Raw genomic sequence first — 14,046 nt, forward strand, 5'->3', positions numbered from 1 at the left:
TGATAAGAAGGAAAGTGAAAGGAGTAGCTAGACAGTGCAAAAAGGACTGACAACACAGTTTTTCTTCTTTAAAGGTGGAAGGGACAATACTCAGATGTTTAATGAAAATGACTAAAGGCCAAACACTATTCTCAAGGAGTGCTAGGTATGTAAAGAAAGAAAAAGAAACAATCTTGCTTTGAAAGAGAAAGGCAACAAAAGCATTCATTTTAAAAACAATAATAAATAAAAAGACCCAAAAGAGCCGACCAAGTGTTCTCTGGATTTCTCTAGATGACTGCTCATGTTTCTTCCACCTTTTCTCTGAGCTAGGTTAGAGGTGAACTATGCACTAAGATGGGATCCTCCTGCCCGCAAATTACATGAAAAGTTTTGATTGTGTGCATCTGCACATTCTCTCAAGAGTAAGCCATGGCTCTCCTTCATCCAATTAGTAAAGCACTGCCTGACTTTACAAAGGTCAGAAGCACAAATTTAGATTTTCAGAGGAGTCCATCAGGATATATTTATATGCCAACAAATCAATTCAACCAACAGATTGAGAATTCAAATAAGCCTCCACAGGGACAAACCTCTGGTTTTTCAGCAAATTTCTCTTTTTATTCTTATGTCTGCGTCTATTTCAAATGCTCATAGCAAACACTGAAAAGATGACCAAGTCCAGGGTTGTACCCTTCTTTGGGGTACTAGGAAAAGAAAACAACAATAAGAAGAGAATGTAGTCTATTAGTCACTACTCAGAAATACCAAAACAAAAAACTATAGGAGCTTCCATTCTAGCAGCGAAAGCCAAGCAATAAGTAAATGAAGCACATAAAGAATAAAACAAAACATCAAAGTGACATATAATTCGTACAATAAGAGGTGATATAGAAAAAACTGGATCAGAGTCCAAGAATACTCAGGAAAGGTTAATATTAGTAGTGAGCTTTCAAACAGAACAAGAGGTTTCACTAATTAAATATTCAGGAGCCCATGGGAACAAAGTACTGGTAGGTGCTGTGGGAAACACAAGCTGGTTCCTGTCCTCAAGGGGCTTTCCATCTCTCTTCTTCAGCTAAAATAAACTTAAGTTCTCAAGCTTAGAGCTGGAAGGACCACCTAGAGGTACTCAGTTGAAGCCTCCTCACATCACAGAGGAGGAAACCAAAGCTAAGCAGGTTAGTCCAAGTGCCTCTAGGTGACAGCAAGGCTTAGGAACCACAGACTCCCTTTGTAATGCAAAGCACACAGACTTGGGAGGCTGGAAGACCTGGGTACAAATTCACACTCTGCAAAGGCCTCTCGTCTCTAAAACAGAGATGGTCATAACATTGACTTCTCGAGTACATACCACTCCATTTCTTCCCTTTTTCTACTATATTGTAAACACTGAGTGTTTATAATGCATAGTTTGCACGACAGGTATTGAGGACATGAAAGACTCGGAGTAGAGTGTGGGGTGGTGGAAGGGAAGGTACAGTTGATAGCATTAGCACAGAATTTTTGACACTAATAAACAGCTCACAATAAGAAGTGACAGAAGTTCTTAGGGGGAAACACAGAATTTGTTAAAGGATTTTTTTTTTTTTTTTTTTTTTTTTTTTTTTTTTTTTTTTTTTTTTGAGACAGGGTCTCACTCTTAGCCCAGGCTGGAGTGCAGAGGCACAGTCTCAGCTAGCTGCAACCTTTGCCTTCCTTGGTTCAAGCGATTCCCACCTCTCAGCCTCCTGAGTAGCTGGGATTACAGGCATACACCACCAAGCCTGGTTAATTTTTGCATTTTTAGTAGAGAGGGGTTTCACTATGTTGACCAGGCTGGAGTCAAACTCCTGAGCTGAAGCAATGCACTCACCCCAGCCTCCCAAAACTGGGATTACAGGCATGAGCCACCGCGGCTGGCAAAAGATTAAAAGTCAGTCACAGTCATTCTAATGTCCCAGAGCAACTGCACTTTACGTAAGAGGTGCCAACGAGACAATTATTAGACTACAATTACAATAAGGCACTTTTTCTTTCTTTTTCTCTTTTTTTTTTTTGAGACAGAGTTTTGCTCTTGTTTCCCAGGCTGGAGTGCAATGGCACGATCTCAGCTCACTGCAACCTCCACCTCCCCAGCTGAAGTGATTCTCCTGCCTCAGCTTCCCAAGTACGTAGCATTACAGGCATTACAGGCATGCACCACCAAGCCCGGCTAACTTTTGTATTTTTAGTAGAGATGGGGTTTCACTATGTTGGTCACACTGGTCTGGAACTCCTGACCTCAGGTGATCCACCCACCTCAGCCTCCCAAACTGCTGGGATTACAGGTGTGAGCCACTGCGCCCGGCCTTTTCCTTTATTTTTCTATCCCATTTCTCTTTCAAGCCTCTTTCTCTAGGCTCACTCCTCATCTTCCTAACAACATAATAAATAAGAAAGCCAAGGGCAGTCACACCTCCACTTATCTTTTAAGGGAAGAAACACAGCCAGCATAATGACCAAAAAAAAAAAAGAAAAAAAACATAGCCTTGCAATCAGATAGATCTTGATTCAAATCCCAACTCCAACCCTCAGTCAGGTTCATAACTTGGGTTAATAACTTCAGGATCATAACTGTACCCACTTCCTAGGCTTGCATTAAGAATTAAATAAATGAACGTTTAGAAAAATGGCAAGCACACAGTATAAGCTCACCAAGTCACATATCTCAAATGCCATCTTCCCTGTGAGATCGAACACCCAAAGCAGAATTAACACAGCTTTTTCTAAGCTTTTAATAGGGGCAGGCCATAAATATCTTGTCCCCATTTTCCCTCCTTGTCTCCCAATACCTAGAGGCTGGAAACTTTAAGGGCTAAGCCTTCCTCCCAGGTCTCCAATGCAACCTAGTGCCTGGCCCACAGGAAGCTTTCAGTATGTGGTAACTGAACCAAATCTCAGAGTCACGTTCAATTCCCCCAGAAGGAGTCATCTGTCTATAAAGAAAACCTCAAAGGATCTGCAAAGGGCAGAAACCCAAAATAGCTCTAATTTGGACAATCATCTATTATGTACAGACAATCCCTGATTGGTTTGGCTTGCAATTTTTTTTTTATTTTTATTTTTTATTTTTTAGACAGATTCTCACTCTGTCGCCCAGGCTGGAGTGCAGAGGCGCGATCTGGGCTCACTGCAAGCTCCGCCTCCCGGGTTTACGCCATTCTCCTGCCTCAGCCTCCCAAGTAGCTGGGACTACAGGTGCCCGCCACCACGCCCAGCTAATTTTTTGTATTTTTAATAGAGACAGGGTTTCACCATGTTAGTCAGGATAGTCTGGATCTCCTGATCTCGTGATCCACCCGCCTCGGCCTCCCAAAGTGCTGGGATTACAGGCCTGAGCCACCACGCCCGGCCTGCAATTTTCAATTTTACAGTGATGTGAAGCCATCACAATTTTGACATATTTTGAATTTTGATCTCTACCCAGGCTAGTAATATGCAGTACATGAGATATTCAATATTTTATCATACAATAGGCTTTGTGCTAGATGACTTTGTCCAACTGGAGGCTAACTTAAGGGTTCTGAGCATGTTCAAGGTAGACAAGGCTATGATGTTGGGTAGGCTAAGCTGTATTAAACATGTTTGCAACTTATAATATTTTCAACTGATAATAGGTTTATGAGGACGGAACTCCGCTGTAAGGTGAGGAGCATCTGTACGAGATCATTACATCCATGCATGTCTCTAAATCCTTTCTGATCCAATTCATATGCCTGGCATATCATCGTCTTGTGAAATGATGACTTCCCAAAGTGTACCTCATATAAAGTAAAACAGCACTTTCTAATCACCTTAAGTTTACCTCTTTGAATACTTGAGACAAGTCTCTATTTATTAACTCGCCCTTATTTGTTTCTCTGTCCAAGACAATGGCTGGTCAGGAAAATGCAGAACTAAAGGCTTTGTAGCACCACTTACAAAGTTTAAGGTGGCACTGCTAAAGATCATTTATTTTAGACATTCCTATCTTAATAAGTGCCCTTTACAACTTCTTGAATTCCCACTCTACAAACCTGCAAGCCTATGAAATCCCTACCACACACAAGCTTTGCCCTGCCTTCCAAAGACTGGATAGCAGGACAAATTACTCACAAGGTAATGCTTTTAATTTTTTTTTTTTTTTTTTTTGAGACAGAGTTTTGCTCTTGTTGCCCAGGTTGGAGTGCAATGGCATGATCTCGGCTCACGGCAACCTCTGCCTCCCAGGTTCAAGCGATTCTCTCCTGCCTCAGCCTCCAAAGTAGCTGGGATTACAGGCATGCGCTACCACGCCCGGCTAATTTTGTATTTTTAGTAGAGACGGGGTTTCTCCATGTTGGTCAGGCTGGTCTCGAACTCCCAACCTCAGGTGATCTGCCTGCCTCGGCCTCCCAAAGTGCTGGGATTACAGGCGTGAGCCACCATGCCTGGCCTAATGCTTTCTAAATATATAGAATCATGAAACCATCAGAATCTGATATAAAAGTGAATATTCACAAGGTAAATCAAAGCATTCTTTGGACTCATCTGTCTGAACTTTTTAAAAAGTAGGTCAAGAAATCCCTCCTAAAAAATTCACAGAGAATAACTCTTAATTGATGTTCTCAAGAAATTGTCCAGACAGCTATTAATACTTCATTAATGGTTTTAAATTATCTGCCTCCCTCTCTCAAGAACAAACCCCTTTATGAGTTAACTCTAATGAGCTGATAGTGGTATAAGGGAAAGTATAAGGCTTTGCCTGTGCCACCATTCACTAGTGCAGACTCATCCAGCGGAAAGTTACCTAGCCACTGACTAAGTCATCTCATAGGACTGTTACACAGATTAAACAGTAACATAAATATGGCAAAGCACCTCTTACCACAGTTCCTAAACTGTGTGGCCTATCTTCAGGAATTAAAGCATTTATCCTCTAGAAATGTTTGTTCTTTCTTTATCTTTCTTTACCTTCACGTTGCAAAATGTATGTCAGCCACTGCTTTTAACTCCAGACCCAACCCAACGCGGTGTTGGCGGGCACATGTCACCACTGACAAATATGACCACTCCGAAATCCTTAGGTTCCATTTTCAATTCCCCTCCATTCTCTAGCCTTTCAAGACAACTCAAGGAACTTAGAGCTCTAAACCACATCACAAGGAAGTAATTCAAATCTAGGTAAATGGTCTAGGGGTACATCCCACTGTCTTAAAGTACAAGCTAAAAGATGAAAAACACTGCAGTCTCAATCTACCCCCAAAACATTTATTGCCCTAGTCTCCACTTCCCAGATGGGCAAAGGCTAAAGGAGCCTACTGAAATGCCAACAGTGTAGTAATTGAAACACATTACAGGTATCAGCGAATGTGCCCCACCACAACACGAGGTAGGCATGCACACACACACCCCCCAAAAGCCTGAAGACATCACTTGACACAGGTGAAAATACTAACGTGCTAACCAAAGGTCAATATTAGCCCTTCTGAAAGGATGAAGGAAAACTCCAAGAAAGCATTTCTATAGATTTACAGTACTATGCAATTAATAAAAATTGTTATTAAAAGAAGGTATTCCAAGGTTTTCTCATGGGACCATGCCATTTTCTCAACTGCTTCCCAACCCCTAAGACCGCATGCTAGGGGATAAAAACCCTAAAGTACCATAAGACATTGCAGACATCAACAGCTTCTGTTAAAAGGATGCACTTAACATTTTGAAAAATATTCTAGAGATATTATTTTACCACATTCGGTTATTTTGTTTCTTAAATAATCCTCAAGTGACTGTCAAGTTTAGTAACTTTGTTTCCATAACAAAGCTCTTTAAACAACTCTTCCTTGTGTAAAGCCAGCTGCCCAGGTCTGTCAGGTAAGAACTTCAAAGAATGCACATACCCACTGAGCAAGGCCAAAGCAATCCTGGATATCCTATGCTTGGTAACAGCCTGAAAGGGGCCTAAAATGATAGGAAAAAAAAAAACAAGGATGCCAGTCTGGAAACCATAATGCAACTTTGTTTTTAACACAATCCTCAGTGCAAAATAACTGCAAAAGGCTTTTGTTCTATTTTATTAAAGACATTCTATGGCAACCTTGTCTTGACTAATAGAACTCAGTACTCTGTGTGTTCATCTTTCTTGTCATCTCATTGAAAGCTAAGCCCATTTGTCCCAAATCATGGTCATCCTTTAGACAGAAAATTTTTCAAAAAAGCAGGAATATATAAGACACTCTTGGCCTGGTGCAGAGGCTCACATCTGTAATCTCAGCACTTTGGGAGGCCGAGGTGGGCGGATCACGAGGTAAAGAGATCGAGACCATCTGGCCAACATGGTGAAACCCCATCCCTACTAAAAATACTAAAATTAGCTAGGCATGGTGGCACGTGCCTGTGGTCCCAGCGACTCAGGAGGCTGAGGCAGGAGAATCGCTTGAACCCGGGAGGCAGAGGTTGCAGTGAGCCGAGATTGTGCCATTGCACTCCAGCCTGGCAACACAGCAAGACGCCATCTCAAAAAAAAAAAAAAGACACTTTTGGAAATAATTCTTTATGTAAATATTCAAGTTTCGGTTCTAAAAATCAAGCCTAGGAGCAGTATTTGAGTGTTAACCAATATAATATACTCCCTTGACTCCTCCCCTAATTTTCAACTACTTAGCAATAATAACACAGGGTCAACGTTCTCAGTATTTTGCCTTCAGTATTTGAAGGAAACATACATACAATTTAATAAATAACAGACAGTGTTAATGTTTAAGACTTCAGCTCTTTAATAAGCATCAATTCAGACTATTTTAGTACATCCACACTTGGATGAAAAGCTCCCAGGTAATTATGAAGATAACTGTGATTTATGTCACAACCACTCACATTCAGGAAACATCATTGCTTTACAAATATAAGCACATGGTCAAGAACTATACATTTTTCCCCCTAAGGAGTTAACTGTCAAGAAAAGGGAGTGAATAGGTGGATAAAAGTAAGCTAACTTCCAGTCCACATTGTTCTCCCAGGAACAAGATTTCAGAAGTAAATGGTACTATCTATGAAGATTTAAGTTTGACTCAAGTTAAATTTAATGCCACTTTTGTTAAGCAAGCTACTTAATAATTAAATAAACGAAGATAATCTATTCAGGATGGATCTAAACTACTACCATGAAGAATCTTCAGCACATGGGTGACATTCTGTTGTGCTGTAAAACACAGCCTGCTCTGTGTGATCAGGAAATGTTAAGAAAATCAGTGCTGTGCTAAAGTTAAAGAATTAATGTTGTACTTGGCATATGAAAGATAATTACTGCACTGAATGAACTGTAGATCCAAAGGGTTTTCGATTTTGTAACTTCCTAAACAATCTTAAATTACACATCAACTTGAAGGGCTGAACTAAAGAGTCTAAGCCAGCTTTTCCTATACAAAAAAACAAAACAAAACAAAACAGCATCTTTAAACTATCATTCAGTGTCCAAGTTTCTATTTTCTCCGAAAAGTGGTACTCAACTACACCGATTCATTGGTGCCCTCCCATCTGATATCCCTAACGGCAGGACTATCTAAGACTTCTTGAAGGCCATTGGTTCAGTCAAGGAGTAAAGCAAAAGTAAATGCGTCCAGTTATGTTTAAATGTTAACTGGCCGGGTGCAGTGGCTCACAACTGTCATCCCAGCACTTTCGGAGGCCAAGGCGGGCAGATCACCTGAGGCCGGGAGTTTGAGACCAGCCTGACCAACACAGAGAAACCCTGTCTCTACTAAAAGTACAAAATTAGCCGGGCGTGGTGGTGCGTGCCTGTAATCCCAGCTACTCATGAGGCTGAGGCAGAAGTGCTTGAACCCAGGAGGCGGAGGTTGCGGTGAGCCAGTATCATCACGCCATTGCACTCCAGCTTGAGCAACAAGAGCAAAACTCTCTCAAAAAAAAAAAAAAAACCTTAACCTAGTGAGTATGGATGTTCAACAGACCACTTCCATGCGACAATATCATTGCTAGGGGAACGGGCTAGGGTATAAAGAATGATCTAGAGTCTTGAACTATGACCAAAAAATATATAAGACATACTATTTACCACAGACGGACTCTCATGGAAGGGGAGGGAGAAGAGAATGACAGAAGAGCGCTACATAATGCCTTGAAAGTGACTCATTTGGAAAGCTCTCTTTAAGCTGGACAACAAGTGGGATCTCAGAGTGAGGAGATGGCAAGGAAACATTTAGGCCTTGGAAGAACTGAGATCAACAGAAAGAGTGACAATTTAAAAAAAACTCCTATGACTTAGTGAAAAAGACAAAAAGAAATATAAAAGAAAACACACACTTAGGCTGGGTGCAGTGGCTCATGCCTGTAATCCCAGCACTTTGGGAGGCCGAGGCGGAAGGACTGCTTGAGGCCAGGAATTCAAGACCAGCCTGGGCAACATGGCAAGACTCTACCTTTATAAAAAAATCCAAAAATTAGGCCAGGCGCGGTGGTTCAAGCCTGTAATCCCAGCACTTTGGGAGGCCGAGACGGGCGGATCACGAGGTCAGGAGATCGAGACCATCCTGGCTAACCCGGTGAAACCCCGTCTCTACTAAAAAAATAGAAAAAAAACTAGCCGGGCGAGGTGGCGGGTGCCTGTAGTCCCAGCTACTTGGGAGGCTGAGGCAGGAGAATGGCGTAAACCCGGGAGGCGGAGCTTGTAGTGAGCTGAGATCCGGCCACTGCACTCCAGCCTGGGCGACAGAGCAAGACTCCGTCTCAAAAAAAAAAAAAAAAAAATCCAAAAATTAGCCAGGAATGGTGGCACCTGTAGTCCTAGCTACTAGGGAGGCTGAAGCAGGAGGATCTCTTGAGCCCAGGAGTTTGAGGCTACAGTGAGCTATGATGGCACCACTGCCCCCCAGCCTGGGTGACAGAGCAAGACCCTGCCATAAAACAAAAACATTTACTTTTACTCTCTCAGAAAGATACCCCTAGTCTGAAGGAGCTTAATGTTCACTTACTAAAAATATCTCATGAAAATCAACCTTAAGTCTACGCAAATCCTCCTGTGTCATGCTTCTTTCAGGAAGCCACCAGGCTTTGTCCTTTCCATATTTATGATGCAGCACAGTACTTCCTATAAAACTGCATAAGGTCATATAAATTTGCGTTTTTTCTTCTGTAACATCCTTAAATTTAATATACCACACAAAATTCCCAAGATTAAAGAGTCTGACAATATACAATCCCATATGATCAACTTAGGATGCATTTAAAAGATAATTTTTCCTTTGAATGGGCATTTTAGTTATTACCTTCTTAAGTAGTTAGCTCAGAGGTTCATCTAGGTGAACCACCAGAAATCAGAGTCATCACCCTGAGTAACCTGGAAGAAACCAGTTAAATGTGCCAGTTTTCATCCTGAAATGAATTATCTCTAAGTAAGTCAGGGTATTGAGTCTCTATTAATTGTACTGTCTTAGCATTCAGTTTAAAACAAACAACATAACTCATGACGTCGTTTAAAAACACACACAGATGTCTCTTCTAAAGTTATAAGCCAGAGGCCTTCAACAATTTGGTACCATCTCTCTTGGACCACTTCCCCAGCAAAAATATCCAGTGACTTTGGCATTATTACTTTGGCCAATCCAGGGCCAGAATGATCCCTCTTCTCTGCCACACCTTTCAGGTACAGAAGTGATGAAACCACTTAAGTGGTTAAGTGGTTGTCTAATCTCTGTATAGTACTATGCACTTACAAAGCCGCTAACAGCCATGTCATTCCTTTTAAACACTTTCTACAAGAGGCAAGGTGGACATGAGCATCATCCCCATTGACCAAAGAATGACCCCAGGCTTTGAGGAGTGAAGTGGCCTAAGGTCACACATCTTTCAGTAAAACAACTGAACAAAATCTTGAATTTTCTCAAATGAGTGCCTCCTTCCAAAACATCCTATTAGACAACAGAGTTTGTACTGGGATTTGGGGGTTTTCAGAAAGTTAATGCAAGGAAGGACTGCTCAAGGAGAAGCAACACAATTTTAACTTGGACACTGGCTGCATCTATGCATAAAGGGACTGAGGTCTGACTCTTGTCTACTCACCAGCCTTGTCTGCCATCTTGCCGGGCAACCACAACAAATTTTCTTTGTTGCTGTCATTCACAACTACTAGTGGTGGCTGGGCACAGTGGCTCACGCCTGTAATCCCACCACTTTGAGAGGTCAAGGAGGGCAGATCACTTGCGGTCTGGAGTTTGACACCAAACTGGCCAACATGGTGAAACCCCGTCTCTACTGAAAATACATTTTTAGCCAGGCGTAGAGGCACACGCCTGTATATAATCCCAGCTACTCAAGAGGCTGAGGCAGGAGAATCGCTTGAACTTGGGAGGCGGGGGTTGCAGTGAGACAGCGCGTCTCTGCACTCTAGCCTGGGTGACAGAGTAAGACCTGCATCTCAAAAAAAAAAAAAGAAAAAGAAAAAAAAGAACTACTGGGCATCCCAAAGGAGCCCAGTCATCTCAGTGTTTGTGCCTCTGTGCATGCAATTTCCTCTGTCTGAAATGTTCTCACCCTTTCCTTCTTTGAGCCTTCTTCTACTCAACCTTTATAACTGAGCTCAAATGACACCTCCTTCAGGAGCTGACCTCCTCAATGCTCCTGGGGCACTCTGAACTACCCTACATCATTGTCCTGTCCTGGCTGTTGTTCTCATCTGTCCCCTTCCCTAAAGTACTGGGAGGAGGTTGAGGGAAAATGGGAGAGTACAGCTGATATGACTTGGCTTCTCCGGGTATCTGACACACAGATCAGGTACTCAGTAAATGTTTGTGGACTAACCGAATGAACCCACCAATTCTCAGGAGAAGCCAAGCCAGGCCTCCCAGACAGAAAAAGAACTTCAGACAACTCAAGTGGAAACCATGGCTCACCACTTTAGCCACCTGGCCTCCTTTTCCAATCTGGCGTTCCCAGAAAGCCATGAGCGCATCATGAAACCTCAAGTACTATCCTGGAATTTCGATCCCCGGTAGGTTTGGTGGGGTTTTTTTGTTTTTTTCATTTTAATTGGAAAGCCTTTGGTTCTCTGTAAATTCAGAGTTATTTCACATTGTTAACTTGGAAGGCAAAGTGACAGCCACCGTTCTGGAGTATTTCCCAGCGATCAGACAGCATAACGGTTAACAGCGTGAACTCTGAAGTCTGGGTTCAAATGTACCACTTGCCAACTGGGTAACTTTGCATAAGTTACCCTACACTACTTCCCAATAGGACATATAAACTGGAGAACCTCTGGCCATTCATTAATACCAGCTGAACATCTACTGTGAGCCCGCTGCTAGCGATATAGTGGAGACCTGACCTTCCAATCTACAGTACACTTCCATGGAGTCAAACTGTTCCATTTCCTACACAGCACTTAGCACTATCTGCAAAGATCACGTGTGCTGGTTTGCCTGTCCTCGTCGGAAGGTAAGCTCTATGAGAACAGAGGCCTTGTCTGTCTTGTTCATCCATCACCTCCCCAGTGCCTTCCACGTATCTGTAACGATGTTGTGTGCTGGTTTGTCTGTCCTCGTCGGAAGCTAAGCTCTCTGAGAGCAGAGGCCTCGTCTGTCTTGTTCATCCATCACCTCCCTAGTGCCTTCCACATCACTGGATACAAGCAAAAAGAAGGAATGAGCATGTCAGACCTTTTACCTCGTGGCCCTGGTGAAGGTAGGAAAAAAAAAAAAAAAAAAAAAGAACAACATAGAAAACATAAAGGCACAAATTACAGAGATAATAGTGTCTGGGAGAAACCAAGGTCATGGTTTCCCACCACCGCAGGTGTTGCTCCAGGCAGCTCTGCGGAGCAAAAGGATCCCAGCACCTTGGCAGCCTCCCTCAGCTGCATCCAGGAGGCACCATGAGGGAGGCAGTGAACGGAAAATGGGACCAATCCCATCAGAAGGCCTGAGGAGGTTCATTTGTTGGTTCAACAGGTATTTCCTAGGCGTCTAATGTGTGCTGGGTACACAGCAGCGAACTGACAAGAACCTGTCCTCATGCAGTTTCCTTTCTAGTGTTGAAACAGTGATTTTGAGTACGAAAAGTGCGGTGCTGACCACGAAACAGTGACAGAATGGGGACAGCAGGAGAGCAGGTGTGCACGGTGGGCTGGGTGGCCACAGCAGGCCTCTCTGGGCAGGTGATACCTCAACTAAACCCTGAGGTCAACACTGTCACAGAGCAGGGGAAGAACCTTCCAGGCAACAGCAGCGGCGGAGGCTCACACTAAAGTGATCACAAACTGGTCACTAAGTTACAAGGCAAAGTGACAAGTGCCTCGAAGGCAAGTCCCAGGAGGCTGGGGGTCGGGGAGGAGGCACAGGCCCTAGCTCCTGCACCAGCCCTCTCGGGTCCCGGCCGCTCCGCGCATTTCTGGGGCGCGCGCTGAGCGCCAAGGCCCGGCCCGGCCTCGCCGGCCCCCACGACAGCGCCGTCGGGGTGGGGACGAGGGCCGACGTCACCCGCCGCGCCGGACTCCGTCCCTCCAGCACTGGGGCGGGGGCCGCAAGCATGAAGGTGGCGGCCTCTGGGGCTTACCTCGGAATTTGAGCTCGTGCTGCGGCTCGAGGCTCAGGACCTGCTCCACCTTCGCCATGTTCCTCAGCGGCGGAGCACCTTTGGCGGGGAGACCCCTGAGAGGTCACCGGGGCGGGAAGCGTTAATGCCGCGCCCGCTTTAAGTTTTACAAAAAAGGGGGGACCAGTCGGGGCACGGGTGAGGGTCTTCGACGGGGTGCGCGCGCTGGGGGGGGTCGTTCTACTCGGTGCAGGCTCAGGGGCGGAGGGCGAGGGCGAGGCCGCGGTGCCCGGCGAGCTGACGGCACGCACGCACGCACGCACGCACGCACAGGCGTACACACGCACGCACGCAGCAGGCTGGCCCGCTCGGGCGGCGGGAAGCTGCGCCCTGCGCCGCCAGCTCCAGGGGCGGGGACTAAAGCTGCGCGCGTGGAGCCCCACCCGGGACAGTGCGCAGGCGCGGTACAAGCCACGGGGGCGGAACTGCAGGGCAGCAAGGGGCGGGGCTTCGCGCTGCTCAGGAGGCGGGGTTTGTAGTCCGGCTAACGACTGCAGCCGCGAAAACTATTAAGGGTCCGCTGGGGGCCAGCCTCGTGTTAAATGCTTTATTCAGTAACAACAATTAGAATAAACTTCCACTTTTCTCTTGCTTATGTAGTGCCAGGCACTGTTAGAGACTTTGAATAATAGTGAAAGTACTTAGTATAAACACGATGTTTATGGGTGAGTGATATGGGCTAAGCACTGTGACGTCTTGTAAATAATAATTATAAATATAATAAACTACCAATTATTGCTTATTTCGTATCACTCTGCTGAATGCTTCCAATGACAACAGCAGCTACAATAAATACAAGCTACTCTACGTTAAATGTTTATTAGGCAACTGGCACTGTGCTGAATTTTTACTAGTAAATTCGATTTGTTTATGCAATAAATATTTAGAAATACAATGATCAGAAAAGCTAACCTGATTCCAATCCTTTTACTGTAGCCTAGTGAAGAGACATCTTTTGAATAAATAACCACACAAGTAAGTTAAATAATTAAAAATTGCTGGAGAATCCAGATCTGCTTGACCTCAAAAATGGATACTCTACATCATGATTACCGTTTAAATTGTATTTCATTATATTATGTTCACTGTGAAAGTAAAATAGGTGTTCTTAATAGTCTCCTATACATACCAATATAGGTGAAACAAACATGGCAAATTGCTAACAATGGCTGACTTGACATCGCAGGTACCTGGTTTTCTTGTACTGTTTCTCCCACTTTTCTGTATACTTGAAATTTTTCATGATAAACAGGTTTCTTGGAAGAATAATCTTTGTATTTTAACTGTAGCATTTAGTCCATTTACATTTATTATATTTACTAATATATCTGGAATTATTTCTACCATCGTATTTTGTTATTTCTACTTGTCCTGCCTGTTTTGTTTTTCTTTTTTTTTCCCCTTTCTTCTTTGGGGTTTATTTTTATTCTCATTCTTATTTTCTTCACCTACATACTCTATTTCTAAGTTTTAGTGGTTACTTGA

The 14,046-nt window shown here is 43.7% G+C and overlaps 1 protein-coding gene across 4 annotated transcripts in view; it reads right to left on the reverse strand.

Annotated features, from left to right (window-relative positions):
* LOC105470587 (VAMP associated protein B and C) overlaps positions 1 to 12,805 on the reverse strand; it is a 61,211-nt gene extending 48,406 nt beyond the window's left edge. Inside the window, exon 1 of one of the 4 annotated variants that reach the window (XM_011722738.2) lies at positions 12,523 to 12,805. In XM_011722738.2, the coding sequence (XP_011721040.1) occupies positions 12,523 to 12,580 (58 nt within the window). In that variant the 5' untranslated portion in view covers positions 12,581 to 12,805. The remainder of the gene's footprint in view (positions 1 to 12,522) is intronic. The other 3 variants (XM_011722736.3, XM_011722737.3, XM_011722735.3) reach the window with 3 other exon arrangements.
* Positions 12,806 to 14,046: the final 1,241 nt, after the last annotated feature.

Source organism: Macaca nemestrina, chromosome 15, assembly GCF_043159975.1.
Source record: "Macaca nemestrina isolate mMacNem1 chromosome 15, mMacNem.hap1, whole genome shotgun sequence".
Lineage (NCBI taxonomy): Eukaryota > Metazoa > Chordata > Mammalia > Primates > Cercopithecidae > Macaca > Macaca nemestrina.